The sequence below is a fragment of the Megalobrama amblycephala genome, linkage group LG4 (assembly GCF_018812025.1).
Source record: "Megalobrama amblycephala isolate DHTTF-2021 linkage group LG4, ASM1881202v1, whole genome shotgun sequence".
In the NCBI taxonomy this organism is placed as follows: domain Eukaryota; kingdom Metazoa; phylum Chordata; class Actinopteri; order Cypriniformes; family Xenocyprididae; genus Megalobrama; species Megalobrama amblycephala.
Window position 1 is genome coordinate 7,930,160 of NC_063047.1, and position 16,557 is coordinate 7,946,716.

Below are 16,557 nucleotides of genomic sequence, written 5' to 3' on the forward strand. Positions count from 1 at the left end.
ACTGGCTTACTATGGAGAGAGAAAAGGTGGAGTTGGAGGAAGTGTTCGAACTGGGTCCCCACTAAAGGCCAATTTACACTTCACTGACAGACGGCGACCAATGCGGACAATCACCAGATTACACTACGTCACTTCCACATTCCACGTCCTGACCTGAACATGTTCAATCGGTGAAAAAAACACTGACCAACAGCAACAGACGCCGACGGGGGTAACACACTGATCTGAAAAAACAAACAAACAGACAAAAGTGTCTATTGCCATTGGTCGGCACCAGTTGGTGCAGTGTGAGACCCCTGACGCACTTTAAGCACTGGTTGGAGGTAGAAGAGAGATGCTGAAAGAATAGCTGAAGGGCTTGTATAATTGGTGTTGTGATTGAGGGTTTATTGTTTAAACTTCTGTTTGAAAATGTATGTTTGAGTTTTCTTTCTCTCTAGCTCTCTTTATATATATATATATATATATATATATATATGTGTGTAAAAATGTGATTAAACAGATCTTTAACAGTCAGAGAGGCTCAAATTAAGACCAACATCTGTTCAAGTCACAGTAAAAAAAATCAAATAAAAAAAGCAAGATGTCACCAAATACTGTCAGAAAAGAGGGAAATATTGATAGTTGTCATCGTTAAATGTTATAATTGAGTCAGCATTACATTAACAAAATTTTTCCTATTTCAGTATTTTCTGACAGACCCAGACTGTCACCGGCATGAAGATAAGTTGCCATGGAAGCGAGGCGCAGCGACTGTGGCGGAAACAAAACGTTGGAACACAGCGACAGCATGTGAGCAGTAAGCGATGGGATGCATTCAACGGTCAAACGGTAAGCAGTGGTTTTGAAAAAACGCACCTTAGCCGTGGCGTTTGTGAGGCGTGATGCAGCGACAGGGTTGATATAAAAAAGCTGTTTGGTTTGAGGGGGGTGGGACTCCACCTTAGAGAAACAACAACAGCAACACAAACAAGAGTTTGGGTTCAAGATGGAGGTTAAAGGGAAGAATGTGACCTCTTCTGACTGATGTGTGACAATATGTCTTTAATATTGAATTATTTATCTGAAAATGTGTCAACTCAATATCATTTCTCGTCAGGCCTGTATGTTGCATCTCTTTTAAACAGCTTTATCTGACTGCTATTCAGTTAGAAACAGTATTGGATATGAAAACAGCTGGGTTAAACAGATGTTGTTCTGCAGGTGTGTATTAGACAGGTATCTGTTAGACAGGTGGGCATCAGACAGCTATATGTCAGACAGGAAAGTGTTAAAAGTCAGAGATGGGCTCACCCTGACAAAGCTGGCAGGAAACCAGCCCTCCTCGTCATCGATTTGCCCCCACCACCAGTCCTTATTCGAGGCGTCCAACACCTTGATGACATCACCTGCCTTGAAGGCCAGCTCCCGGTCAGCCATGGTCACATGGTCCCATACTGCCTCGGCATTCACTACAGAGCCCCCGCTGACCAACTACAGAAAGATAGAAGGAGAGGTGCAGGATAAGCTACAGGAAGACAACAGTTACATAACATAAGAAACATTCTGGATTAACATCAAACAGTCACATGCTGGCTTCCACTCCACAGTCAGCTCTCTGGAAACAAAACTGACAGGGGTGTTAAGATATAACGCGGCATCTCATTTGGGTTTGCCCTGTTTCTCTAACTTTTTTGGCTCAGCTTTAAAACAGAAAGTGCAGATGAGGGTTGCTAGTACTGACACAGCACCCCTATTTTCTGTATTTTCTCAAAATTCGAGAGAAGTTGATAGGCCTTATTAGTATATAAAAATACAAATAAAATTGGGGTCAGTAAGATTTTGTCATTTTGAAAGAAGTCTCTTATGCATTTGTTTGATCAAAAATACAGTAAAAACAGTAATATTGTGAAATATTTTTATTGTAATATGCTGATTTGGTGCTCAAGAATCATTTCCTATAATCGATTGTTTAAAAAAATTGTGCTGTTTAATATTTTTGCCATGATAAATTTTTTCACGATTCTTTGATGAATGGAAAAAAGAAATGCATTTATTTGATATAGAAACTTTTGTAACATTGTAAATGTCTTTACTGATACTTTTGATCAACTGAATACATCCTTGCAGAATAAAAGTATATACATATTTAAGTCCTAATCATTCATCATTCTTATGACACAAAAAAACATTATTTGAACTTTATATTAAACTATCCTGTTATTTGATGGGTGAAAGAGCATTTCTGAGGGCCGTTCTCTTGAACAAGAGTAAAAAAAACAACAACAAAACATACGTTTAATGCATACATCAATAACATGACAGACAACTAGTTATCCAATCAAAAAGCACCTCAACCAATCTCGCTCTAAACATTCAGTTGTGACTGTGCATTATACAGAAATTTATATAGGATAATACAGAAACTCTCCTTTAAGGCAAGCCAGTTCACCAGGCAATCTTGGGACTGCCGCCACAGTTATTTTCGAAACTTAAAATCAAGAAAGTGCAGCTCATTGTCCTCTATCATAAATGCAATTGGCTGTATTAGCTGTGGGTGGGGCACCACCTCCCTAATTAAGTATTATGAATTGCTCCACTCATTTTTCTCCCACATACTGTATTTTTGGATCATAACCAAACTGTGTATGAACGTAACTGGCTCTCATGGTTCTTTTGTGTTCATATAGGAAGGAAATGGCAGTGTACAAGGTCACAGAGCTATACAGAAGCTGTGCTTGAGTAACCATGGCTTCCATGCTTGAGTAAAGACGAGATGCGTTATAGTATTGCTTCCTGCTGACTTTCACATATACAGGCCCATGACAGCGACTTGAGATGATGGCTGGGTAATTCTCTACACAGAAACACTCATACATAATCAGCTCCAAGAGTTCACCCCCACATCTCCAGGCTCTTTTCCTCTGTCTCTCTGTCTCAGAGGCAGCCAGGCTGTAAAAAATTCTCTTTTTTTGCGCATTTAAAAAGAAACAAATGTTATGTTGTCAGCAGAAAGAGTAAAATCTGTTTGATTTGTATAAAGCAACTGCATTTGATACACACCACGCCAGTTGTTATCTCAGTGTCACAACACAGTGTGGGTAAATGCGCGAGTTTTCTGCTGATCTGATATCTAAACTCCATTTACTGAAATCTGTTGTTTATGTGTACAGGGCACTGAATTACTGAACACAAACACACACACACACCTACAGATATAAACAACCTTTAAGCGTTTGAATTATCGCTCCATCAGTATTTCTTTTATCTACTGCACAGAATCTTTTTTAAAGGCGATATGTATCCTGTACATGTGTCCTGTGTTCTGTACATGCTTCTAATTGACCCTTCACAAAGACCCGCCTCCTTAGTTATTGTTGCTTTGTCCGACAAGCCATGGCGCTGTCACGCCACACAGAGTGAAAAATACATTGCGGAGCAAAGAGGACACTGACAACACGTCGACAGACAAGACAGAGCAGGTTACTTATGATATTAAACAAAGTCATAGCTTTCAAATTGTGTAATTTTTTAAGAAATTCAAACAATAAATAAGTTTTGTGGCTCTTTAATGTGTCGTGACAGATCGCTAGAGCCTCAGCTCAAGCGGCTCATGAACTGATCATCTCTTCTTACTAGTTAATTTATAGCATCAAATAAACATGAATGAACATGAGAAGGAATGTTGTTTCAATCATGGAAAGATGTCAGTACACACCATTTTTCAAGTTCAAACCCACCGAGGTTAATCTTCTAACTCCTGACTGCTTTTTCGGACAAAATGACGGATTTGACGTTATGATTGGTTAGATCGCTTGTCAATCAAACTCCCGGCGAAGGGTCAATTGGCTATGGTGACTGTACCTGTATTACATGCTCAACAGCTTTGTGTACAGACCCCAAAAGGTGTCAACAAGTTACCACCTTTATTTATGAATCACTCAATTATTCATTCAGGAACAAACCTGGAACTGTCTAGGTGAGTGAATCATTGAATCATTCACTCAACAGATTCACTAATCTGATTCATTCAGCAATGAAATGCCATTTACTGTGTGTTGCTAGGTGATGCTCTGCTATTGTTAATTCCGTTGTCATTTATTTAGGACTATTTTCATTGGCTGCAGAAAAACAGGCAAAGCTACTGGCAATATTGTGTGTAAAATATACTTATTATAATTTCATAAGTCGCAGTTCAGTTTGTTGTTTGTTCCTTGATTCAACTCATAAAAACAAGGCGTTTAAAATATTAATTTCCACAATCAATTATATCTTGACTGAATAGTTTAACATGTTTTAACCTAATAAAATGCTATTTAAAAACTCCTGTCAGTCAAGTCATAAGCATATTTTCTTCAAATGCTTTTATTATCATCTCACTCATCAGTTCTTGGCTCATTACGTGTAGGAAAAAAAAGTCAGTTTAGTCAGTGAGTTGTTCAGACTTTTTTACCGATTCATCACTAATGTCAGGAAATTAATTTGTTCGATTTATTAAGTTAAAACTAAATATTAAGTTGAGAAACATCTCTCAGTGCAGTCTCAATAATGTTGCAACATGTTTCTGTTTTTTTCTCTCTCTAAAGGGAACAGTAGGCAGTAGGATTATGCAAATCAGTCAGAAAAACTGCAGTGGAAAAGCAGTGTTCCTGTCCCAGCTAGCATCAGATCACACTAGAACAGAAAACGAGAACAGCTGATGAGGATCACAACCCTTAAACATCCCAATTCATCCACAGCTTATTCTCATGTAAGATATTATTATGTGGCACTGCGTGTATCAGCGCTGTAGGCTATCAACCATACACTGAAATATTACACCGCACACACAATAAAATGATGTAACAGCCCCTGAGATTATCAGATTGGATGGTGATGAATTTAGCGGGATGAAACCGTGTCTCTAAGAGCCAAACAGAGGCAATCTGTTCATAAACAGTGAGAATACAGCAGTACAGTAACACTAGTATTATAGGGCCGTGACTTTATGTGTGTGTGTGTGTGTGTTATCTGTCGACTCTTCATTCCTCCTGCCTTTATTCCTGCATGAATGAACTGTACTCAGGAACATTCTTCCTTTTTCTCTCTCGCTGTCTTGCTCAGTCGCTCTTTCTCTGTGTGAATGCCTTGGTACACACATCTACAACACTGCATCCTTCGGCCAACAGCCAGACCTCACACTCATTAAATTGATTGAGGATGGGTAAATTGAATGGGCATCTGTTAAACGTTTGATCCAGATCACCGAGCTTTCCCTAAAACTGACAACTGAGATGAGTTTGACTTTCTGTTTTAGACCACTCTGTCTTCTCTTTAGATAAATGGTACATGCCTGGAGAATGCCTTTTAAATTACAGTTAATTTTCTTACATTTGAATCGAGGTAGAATGTGGAATCATTATGCAATTTAAATGTAAGAAATATGAATGCAAGAAAGTAGAATTAAAATAAATTTAAATTCAAAGAAATTCATATGACTGCAATTTTGAACTATAAAAGCTGTTTGTAGACTTGGTTTAAAGTTTTGCAGATAGATAGATAGATAGATAGATAGATAGATAGATAGATAGATAGATAGATAGATAGATAGATAGATAGATAGATAGCATCAAATATTGGTGGGGGAAATTTCGGCCATTTCTAATTATTGGGGGGATTTGTCCCCCTCAATGTCTATGGTGGTTACGGCGCTGATAGATAGACAGAGAGAGAGAGATCATGTTTAATAAATTAACTTTTGTGAACCACGGTGAAAGAAATTTCCCAGATTACCAGTGTTGAATTTCCTTGAGTTGAAATTAAATAAAATCCTCTTGCTTTCATTTAAAGTCAAATTTTACTTTAAAGGATTAGTTCACCCAAAAATGAACATTCGGTCATTAATTACTCACCCTCATGTCATTCCACACCTGTAAGACCTTCATTCATCTTCAGAACGCAAATTAAGATATTTTTGATAGAATCCGATGGCTTTGGCAGCAAGTTAATTAACACTTTCAAACGCCCAGAAAGCTACTAAAGACATATTTAAAACTGTTCATGTGACTACAGTGGTTCAAGGTGAATGTTATAAAGTGACGAGAATACTTTTTGTGTGCCAAAAAAAACAAAATAACAACTTTATTCAACAATATCTAGTGATGGCCAATTTCAAAACACTGCTTCATGAAGCTTCAAAGCTTTACAAATCTTTTGTTTCGAATCAGTGATTTGGAGCGTGTATCAAATTGCCAAAGTCATGAAACCTTGTTCATTGAAATTACGTGACTTTGGCGCTCTCAACCACTGATTCGAAAGAAAGAAAAGATTCATAAAGCTTTGAAGCTTCATGAAGCAGTGTTTTGAAATTGCCCATCACTAAATCGTTATATTTTGTTTTGTTTTGGTTTTGGAGCACAAAAAGTATTCTTGTCACTTCATAACATTAAGGTTGAACCACTGTAATCACATGAACTGTTTTAAATATATCTTTAGTAGCTTTCTGGGCGTTTGAAAGTGTAAATTAACTTGCTGTCAATGCAGGCCTCACTGAGCCATGGGATTTTATCAAAAATATCTTAATTTGTGTTCCGAAGATGAACATGAGAGTGAATAATTAATGACAGAATTTTCATTTTTAGGTGAACTACCCCTTTAACTTCCAGTGAGGTGCAGCCATTTCTTCAATTCTAGCTATTCATCAGCCTCATCTGAATGTAGATAGATTCAAGTTTCAAACCAGTTTTGTAACAGCTTTCATTTTTAATTATTCACCAGAAAATATCCCCTTCACTAGCTCACAGTAAGGTCTGCACAGAAGTCAGCACGCTCTGCAGTTCTTTGGACAAACAGCATAACCGAGGCCTAAAAACTATCAAGCCTCACCTCAACATCTGGCATTCCATGTCCCATAATCTATATCTTCACCCCTCCAACAAAACAGCTGCTGTAGGTCAACACTAGAGTTTTCACTAACTGCCATCACTCCATCTAGGATTCCTTCAATTAAATAAATAGCTTTGCGTGTCTAAACAGAAAATGAAGTGCCTTGTTCATTCAGCATCATCATTGTTGCACTACAGACAGAACAGCCCTATAATTCAGAGGACTCTAGAATGGCATCCTTCTCCATTTAGAAGGGAAAAAAAGAAACAGAACATCTAAGGGACCAGAGGATGCTGCCTCAACATAGACACACACGCACACACACCTGACTGGGGAGGACGATTATGTAATCGGAGTACAGTGGGCTAGGAGTCTAGGAGAGAGAACTGGAGAAAGCACGTGGAGAGAGAGAGAGAGAGAGAGAAAAAAGAGAGGAAGAGAGAGATATTGCATTAAAATAGACTGCTACGCTATGAATTAAGCTCTCATAACTGCATACGCACACAAACAAACTCACATATGCATTAATTCTCATCATATCTTGCAGAGAGAGATAATAAAAGAGACAAAATGTGCAGACAGCGAAGTAACATTATGAACCGAACGTTTTAAGGAACTACTCGACTCTTGGGCTGCTTAGCCATATGATGCCGCTTAAGCCTGTTATTCCCTCCACATTCAGATATGAATCATCCTGATAAAACATTTTGCACTTTTCTTGAGGTCTAAATTTAGATCATAAATGCTTTAAACCCATGCAGCATTGCCTGCCCACACGGTTCCTAAAACAAACACAAGCGGAGAAAACACACAAAAGCCTTTCAGCCATGAAAGATGCAAAAGATACGTGTGTGATACAGCTCACATGAAGCCGCTGTGCATGCGAGTGTGTGTGTGTGTGTGTGTGTGTGTGTGTGTGTATGTGGGTGGGTGGGTGGATTCCCAGCCCACGCTCCCAGTGCAGATGTTTCTAAATCTGGCCATTCTCTTGGTTTTCCCGCTCTTTCCCGCACTTACGTAGTCATATTTTTGGATGCACATGCCTCTCCATGTGAATGTCGTACACCAGCTCGGTGGAACTGTCCTGAAACTTCAAGTCGCTGATTTGAAAGGTCAGAACGCACCCCTAAAATGTGCACCATCAGATCTGAACCTCCATACTATCTAAAGAACCTCCATACACCAGTTGTTCGGCAATCACCTTTTACGTAAGAGTTTCGGAGCTGAATCTAGTGCATTTTAAGATGGCTACAGAGGACAGGATTAGAGGCTGCTGCCGTCTAGAGAGTAGATTGTAAATTGAGTCCGTAGGCTTCTATTTTAACGAATACTCCAACGTGCGCATATAATTTCAAGATTTTGCACAAAAAGAAGGCATCTGTCTCTAGGGCATATAATGCAAATATTATGTCAATTGCAACATTAAGACCATGTCACTCACTTGCACTGACAGTATATTTCCCAGACTTCCTCTCACCATTAAAAGGTACATCAGACCTGTTGGGAGAGAAGGACTGCATGCTAATGCAAAAGGGAAAAAATCCCGCCATAGCCTGGCAATACAGAATGACAGTAAGCGTTCAACTTCCCACACCAGTGCTAACTGATGTCTCAATGCATAATTGCGATGTGCGTGTGACAATTTGCATGTTTCTATTATTATTTACAAGAAGTATGACGTAACTTATAATATGTTTGGTGCGTTAACGGCTTCATTTCACGTGACAGTTACAGTTTTAAAATTAAAACAGGGGTCACTATATATAGAGATAATGTTTTGTGGCTTTCAGCGTCCAACGAACGAGTTTGATGCAGCATGTCGTCAGTGAAGTTTTCAGGAGCAATATTGCTTCTCCGTAGAGACAGTGAGTCAACGGTTTCAGCACTTCAGTGGGATGCATCCGAACCATTATGCTCCAACGCACAACTAAACCCCAGGTCTGCAAATATGTGCTTGCAGCGTGAACACACAAAACACTAAGACCGATGGTTTGAGCAACATGAGTTCAAGGGAATGATTCAGCTGATTCATGTTTTAGCTGATGGCAGTGATTCCGTAATCATCTTTAATGAGAATACGCCTGTCTGTCCTCTAGAAGGGGTCAGGTTAAGGATACGCATGTTGGAACACCATCAGTTTAACCAATTAGAAATGGAGAAATCCCTATTGCACATGACCATCACTGTTCTGAGGTGAAAGAGGAAACTGTTAGTCTTTATCTAAAAACATAAAAGATTTACAGAACAAAAAAAAATTAGGTATGAAAGAACCTTTTCACAGACCGTAATGACGTATTTTAACGGTCATCAGCATCATAAATCTTTTTTATATTTCTTTTTTTTTTTTTTTTTAAATGTATGTACATTTATAACACTATACTTAGTATTATATTACCTTTGCATTAAATTACAAAAAACTAGTTAGCGCTGCTGTGAGGGTGTTTCTAATAGCACTTGTACATCTCGGATACGTCTATTTGATGTGCGTGTTTACATCTGGAAGATGTATTTTTTAGTGTTTGCTCGTCTGCAATACGTCTATATGACGTTTCCTGTCAGATGTCAAATAGATGTTTAGAAGATGTCTTTAAGATGTTTATGATGTTTGTTTACGTCTATCAGATGTTTGTAAAAAGCAGATCCTTTCTAGATTAAGTGATCTTTAACAGACATCTTGCAGATGTACGTGTGCTATCTGGTGGCTATATGGGAGTGACGGCAAAGTTGACATCTTTCTCTTTCTCTATTTTTTCCTCTTTTTGAAAGTTGTGAGAACACAGTTTTTCTTTTGTTATTTGAGCAAATGGGAACAAAAAAATATATATTTAATGTGTTGTCTAATTCACCGCTATGGAATTTTACCCAGCTATGACGACTTCCGCTTCTGAGAAACCCGGAAATGTGAAAAGAGTCTATTTGATCTGCAATCATGTTAAATCACAGAACTGGTATCACATGAATCAGCTGAGTGTCTTGTTTTATTTCATATATAACATTTTTATGTATACACAAGAGTTCCATCTACATTTACAAGGATCATCATGTCTGATCAGAAGAGGGATGTAGCACTTTCCAACTTTTACTGGACCAACAAAGATGGGACAGTGTGCAAGCCACATTTGTGACAATTACATGCACACAAACAGAGTCAGTAACAAGTTTTTAGCTTATGATTCATGTATTTCCATATTTACTGACATTTTGGTCTGTTGTTAACATTTTTAATTAAAATGCACGGCACAATAGGCCTACTTATTTTGAATAAGCACATTTGAATATTGCAAAAAAAAATACATATATATATATATATATATATATATATATATTCACAAAATCTAAAATGTTAGTGTATTTTACACAGTTTGGGACCAATTGTACTGCAAAAACACTGAGCTACAGGATTCATTACAACACTCGACTACTACAGTCTAGTAGTCCACCATATCTACCTGCACAAGAAGTGTGTGAAATGTGATAAAAAATAAATAAATAAAAACAGCAAAGGAATGTCACAGGTTTAAAGGCAACTTTTCTTGTGTTTATAGCCTGAACCATGTATGAATGGGGTGACATGGCTTCAATATGTGACCGTTCAGGTGGAATTGCCTGGATACAATGTTTTATCTCACAAACATACAGAAATTCTCTTCCCGCTTCTTCAACAGCTAATACGCGTGTAGTGTGATTATAGTTCAATTGATCTTTATTGGATTCTCTATAAAACACCCAAACTATTTAACATTAGAGAAACCAAAGATGTGAGAGGCAGAGCGAGCACTCAGGACATGATCGTCCGGCACCTGTGATCAGTGCGATCAGCTCACGGACACACCTCAGTATTTCCCCCCAAGGAAACAAAATACGCTAGCATTCTTTCACGTGTTCTTCGACCACTCACGCATTTTGCCCGAGCTCCACAGTACCTACAGCCCAAACGAAACGTCGGCCTCCGCCGCAACCCCTCACGGCTGGTTTTTATCCTCTCGAACGCTTGACAGAGGCCAGATTCCCGTCATCTCCGGCCTAGCGCACAAGTGCGTTTGACACGGATAAACTGCGCACCGCCGACTGTATCTGTAAAAATAAATTAAGCGGACGCACGCGTTTGTGCGTGCGCGCGCCCCGGCACTTGACTACAGAAAGCCGGTCGCTCATAATCAATAAACGACAAAACGCAAACTCGCGTCAGAATCAAGCACGACGAAGCGACGGAGGCAGAAAACCGTACGGATTTGGCGCACGCACATGCGTCGCACCTAAATTAAAGGTGAGCAGCTTCTAACGGACACCGTGACACATTTAGGAGAGCGCAATATATACCAACGTCATTGATATGCCCGAGGCGGCGCTGAGGTGCTGGGTATCCCCCTCTGTCGCGCGCTTGCTCCATCTCTCCCGTTTCCATAGCACTGGAACGGTGCGAGTCTCTCCGCGCGGGCGGACGGACAGTGGCGCGAGGGGGAGCGTCCATTAACTCGCAGCCTCCCTGGTGAATTAAATGAAAAAATAAAAATACTTCACGGTGCCGAAATGTCATTCTCGCGCTTTCGCGACCTCTACTCAGCTCATGTATATCCACCATCGCCAGAAAGCCCCCCCCCCCTCCTCCCCCCTCAAACCACCTTCTTTTTTCCACCCGTTAACAGAGACCGTCGGTAAGCCAGAAGAATGGCGCTCACGGGAGCATCACATTCAGCCTCACCTTCATCATCCTCAGGGTCAGTCCCGGTCCTGGTTCCGTGTCCTTTCCGCAGGTTCGAGCCCCCGACGCCAGCTGCAACCCTGTATCCGCGCCCCCGTGAGCAACGCGCGGTGTATGGAAGAGAAACGCACGTCCGGTTAGACACTGTTCTCACGGCGAGGTGGGAGTCTGCGTCTCTCTCTCTCTCTCTCTCTCTCTATGAGAAGAGCTGAAGTATGGGCGGCGCTTGTGCACACTGCACACATACACATACAAACACACATACTGAGGAGCCAACCATCAGTCAAAAGAAGGGGTGCTTCACTTAGCTATTGAGGAGGCTACAAACATTACATAATCAAAAAAAGGACAAAACAATGGTGATCTATTGGCTTTTGGGAACTCGCATCATCATCATCATCATCTCAGCGCAGGAAAGAAAATGTCCAATAAGCAAAAAACAAAAGAAAGACAAAACTGAACAAAACTGCATGCTGTTTTACATCATTCAGAGGCAAACAGGCAGCGCACAGAAGATCTATTTAAGAATATCACACAAAATATACAGCCCTGCAATGTGTCCAGAGGCATGCGTAAGATAGAGAGTCCACTAAAAAGGGTCCCAATATAAATTTCCCATGAGAAAACATCACATGCAAAACAATCCTCTCTATTGTAAAAACAAATAGAAAAAACTCCCAATGAAATCTGATGAACTAACCTCAGCTTAAGTTTTGATATTCTTGCTAGTTTTAATCATATTTAATTCCTAATTTCTATTTTTTTTGTGTGTGTGTGTGTGTGTGTGTGAGAGAGAGAGATTTGCATGCTTTTTTAAAAACTAATTTGTTTTTAACAAACACTGCAATGGAATATAACAGAATAGTGCTATATTTATTTGGTGCAAAATCAGAATAATTCAACATGCAGGTGTTTTTTTGAATATGAATCCGAGTACTTCAGATGTGTTTAATTATGCAGACAAGTACAGTCCTGTACAGCTTTCGCTGATTTCCATCATTTGATTTTTTTTAAAAGGACACCATTCATTTTTAAATAGTATATTATTATTTAAACATCATAAGCAGGCTTAATGTAATGATACTGAAAACATTGATCTCATGGGTGAGAAGAGACGTGCTGTACTAGATTACCCTCTGCCATCAGGCATAATTATATACAGTGTGTTTGAAATCACAAAGACAACAGCCATACACAGCCACACGAGAGCTGAGGAGCTAATGTGACGTTTGAACCACAGCTTCATCTCTACAGGATGATCTTAATGACTGTGAAGATGCACGGGTCTGAAGAGTGAGCTGATGCGTGCATAGGCACTATTGTTCGAAAGCTTGGGTATGATTTTTTATGTTTTTGAAAGTCACCAAGCTTAATTTATTTGATCAAAAATAGAGTAATATTACTGTGAATTATTATTACAATTTAAAATAACTGTTTCTATTTATTCCTTTGATGGCAAAGCTGAATTTTCAGCAGCCAGTCTTTTATTGTCACATGATCCTTCAGAAATCATTCTAATATGATGATTTGGTGCTCAAGAAACATTATTTATTATTTTTTCTCAATGTTGAAAACAGTTATCCAGCCTAAAATGGTTCTGGAAACCATTCTAAAAAATTTTTTTCCATGATTCTTTGATGAATAGAAAGTTCTAGAATAAGAAGAGCATTATTTATTTTTTATCAATGTAAAAGCCTTGTCATTTTTGATCAATTTAAAGAATCCTCGCTGAATAAAATTTTTTTTTCTAATGGAAATTTTCAATAGATTGTAGTTATTAGATTATTATGCAGTCGTACATTAATTATAATTTATTATATTGTTTTTATGTGTACATATTATATATATTATATATAAATATAAAACAATTAATTTTGCTTAATTTTAAGTATATCGTATTTTTAATAATCTTTTAGCTTACTAAAATACACTTTTAAAATCCATGTAGTCTCTCAATACATGGTCATAAATACTAATATAAGCCTTAATAAAATAAACATTCAGGTCATGCATGGGTACGATTCTCAGACAATGCACAAAAAGATAAAATTGTCTACTGAAACACTGTCAACTTTCCATTTAAACTCATTGTTGTAGAATTTGAAAGCGCAGCTAAATCATACATGTATATCATATCAGACGATCTCCATCATCATTTTGTAAATTGCTTGGGAGACAAATGAACCACACAATAAAGCACTCATCTCACAATTCTGTATTAAAAAATAGAACGACAGAAAGAGACCCAGATTACCAGTCCAGATGTGCTGTTCTGTTGTTACAATTTTCTAGCTGACTTTCACATATATATTTTTGTTACATTATGCAATGAAGCAGGAGAGATGATGTAACAAGCATTCGGGGGGATCACAACTTCCCTCTCTGTGTCCCGAGGTTTCCTGTGATGTACCTCTTGCAGACGTAATAGTGTATTCATAGCTTAAAACCAAGGCAGGACAGTGTGTGACTTGGGATGTCACTAATGGACTCAATGGTTAGGGGCATATGTGTATAACAGAGAGGGAGGGAGTGTGTTCGTGTATAAAAGCTTTTGGAGACAATATGTCCTCACCATGCAGTTTTAACCTTTAGGTATCTTATATATACACACATAGCCATCATAAGCTTTACCTCATTCCTAGAGCACTATTTAGAATAGGGCATATGCGTTTTGAGTCATGAATAAATCAGCTGAGAAGAGAGCACAAACATTCATAAATAAAACATGATGCTATATTTGCTTTTATAATGTGGAATATATAAATGAAGTCTTGCTCTATCTATAGATAAAAGAAGGTTTTGAAGTCTTGAGTGCCAGGCTAATGACATTAGAGATATGGGTGATTATAAGAAAGTGATTTTTATATTTCTAAAAAAAATAAATAAAATACTATTAAACCTAAAATCTCAAAAATACCATTAAATTAAAGTTAAAAAAAAAAAATCTAAAAATACACATAAAATTTACAGTAAAGCAGTACACACAAGGGATTTTGGTGTATATAATGGTTCTAAATGATCTCCATATTCATTCACCGCTTATTTGCATGAAGTTTTCTACAAATACTATTAACGTTTTAGCTTAAGCCTAAAATCTTAGAAACACTATTAAATTACTATTAAAAATCTAAACTCACTTCTAAAATACAGTGTAAAACAGTACAAAAAAATGGACTTTGGTAGTACAATGGCACTTTGATGTATAAAATGGTATTAAATGATTTCTATATTCATACACTGGTTCTTCAAGGTAGCAACTTCAATGAATATGGTATTACCGTAATGGTATGGTATTGTCCACGAACTTAGCTCCATGCCCAGAAGTTTCTTTTTTAATAATGGCTTGTTCCTCTCTTTCTTTTCCTTTCAAGATTAAAGAAAAAGAGACAATCGCAATAATAACAAAAGTACAAGCTTGTCTATACAAACTCTCCAATACCCATGTGTGTGCATACCATCTGGGATGAATGCCAAGGCTATTAAGGGAGCCAGAGAAAGAGACTGAAGGCTTATGTAATATACTCTCTCCTGAGAAAGAGTCATCACACAGCTCCGTGCCAATGGAGGAATCATCAACATGCACACGCAAACCATGTGGAAATAGGTCAGGTTTAAATCTGGCCACTGTACAGGTCTAGAGGTAGGCCAAAACTAGTGTGGATATTGTGGAATACACCTTTCTTTAAATTACCTTACAATGTGCACTAGTAACAGAGTTCAGTGAACCATGCCATCTGTTTAAATTCAGACAAACAGGTGATAGTGTCAACATGACAGGCATTCCACTCACAGTAGTCGAGAAAAACATTTCAAAGCGCTGAGAGAGCAATAAATAATGTAGTTTTACAAAAGTCTTTGGTTTTACCCTTTGTAATAAACTGCTGTTCCGTTGCATAGTAACCCTGTGTGTGCATGCTGTAGTGATGCAATGGAATGCTGCATGCTGATTGGTTGAAGTCAGGATAGAGGAAGTAAACCATCTACTGTAGCAAATCCCCTTTAAGATATATAGTTATAACTTATATCTTATCTTATATAAGATATATAGATATCTTTGACTGTAGTCAGTGTGCTTCAAATGCTGTGTGAAGTTTAACTTCGAAGATTTATTTCCATAAATCATCAGCAAGTTGCGCAAACGATGTGGCTCACCAGCATGATTTAACTTTTCTAAGCTGATAGGCACTAGGCAGAGGCAGCACCAGAACTACGCACAGTATCAATGCAGTCCTGCTGTTTCAGCTGTATTTTTTTAGGTGAGCGTGCCCCCTAATGGAGTGGCGGGAAAAACTAGGGGGGAAAACAGTGGGAACTCTGACATCTTGTGAAGAAAGGAAACTTTGGTTTGTCTTTTCTTTTTTCTTTTCTTTTCTTTTCTTTTCTTTTCTTTTCTTTTCTTTTCTTTTCTTTTCTTTTCTTTTCTTTTCTTTTCTTTTCTAAACCTCACTTTAAGACGGTGTCGTGATTACAATATTCTCTAGACGTTATATATATATATATATATATATATATATATATATATATATATATATATATATATATATATATGTAGCTAAATGCGTAAATCTGGCTAATTTGTAGTACTGAATTAATTTACGTGACACTAAATTTAGACTAAACTGTCAACACATGTAACCATACTATGGCCTACAAATTGACAAATATTAATTATGCCTAGGCCTATATATTCATTAAATAAATTACCTGAAAGATGTTTTTAGGATAATAAAGTGCTCTTTCTGTTCGATAGTGTAAAATATATTTACTAAAACTGTGTTATTATGACATCCGCACAAAAGTTTCTTTATTGTGCAGTCTAAGGTTTGATACATTCTGGTTAGACACAATTTCACCAGTAGATGGAGCCAAAACCTGATGTGATGCTCAAGTGATCGCTGATTCATTCTTATATTTATAATACATACTGACATGCATAGAAAAAAAGGGAAAAGCTGGGAGGCAGGGAAAGACAATTTGACACATCATTTGCTGTCAGTCACGAACTGCCTACA

At 37.9% G+C, this 16,557-nt stretch overlaps 1 protein-coding gene across 7 annotated transcripts in view; it reads right to left on the reverse strand.

Annotated features, from left to right (window-relative positions):
- The window catches only part of arhgef9a (Cdc42 guanine nucleotide exchange factor (GEF) 9a), a 31,785-nt gene extending 19,918 nt beyond the window's left edge, over positions 1 to 11,867 (reverse strand). Inside the window, exons 1-3 of one of the 7 annotated variants that reach the window (XM_048187177.1) lie at positions 11,546 to 11,867; positions 1,294 to 1,473; positions 859 to 942 (exon numbers count right to left, since the gene is read on the reverse strand). In XM_048187177.1, the coding sequence (XP_048043134.1) occupies positions 859 to 942; positions 1,294 to 1,473; positions 11,546 to 11,554 (273 nt within the window). In that variant the 5' untranslated portion in view covers positions 11,555 to 11,867. Of the gene's footprint in view, positions 1 to 858; positions 943 to 1,293; positions 1,474 to 10,741; positions 10,870 to 11,163; positions 11,415 to 11,545 lie in introns of those variants that run through there. The other 6 variants (XM_048187175.1, XM_048187178.1, XM_048187179.1 and 3 more) reach the window with 6 other exon arrangements.
- Positions 11,868 to 16,557: the final 4,690 nt, after the last annotated feature.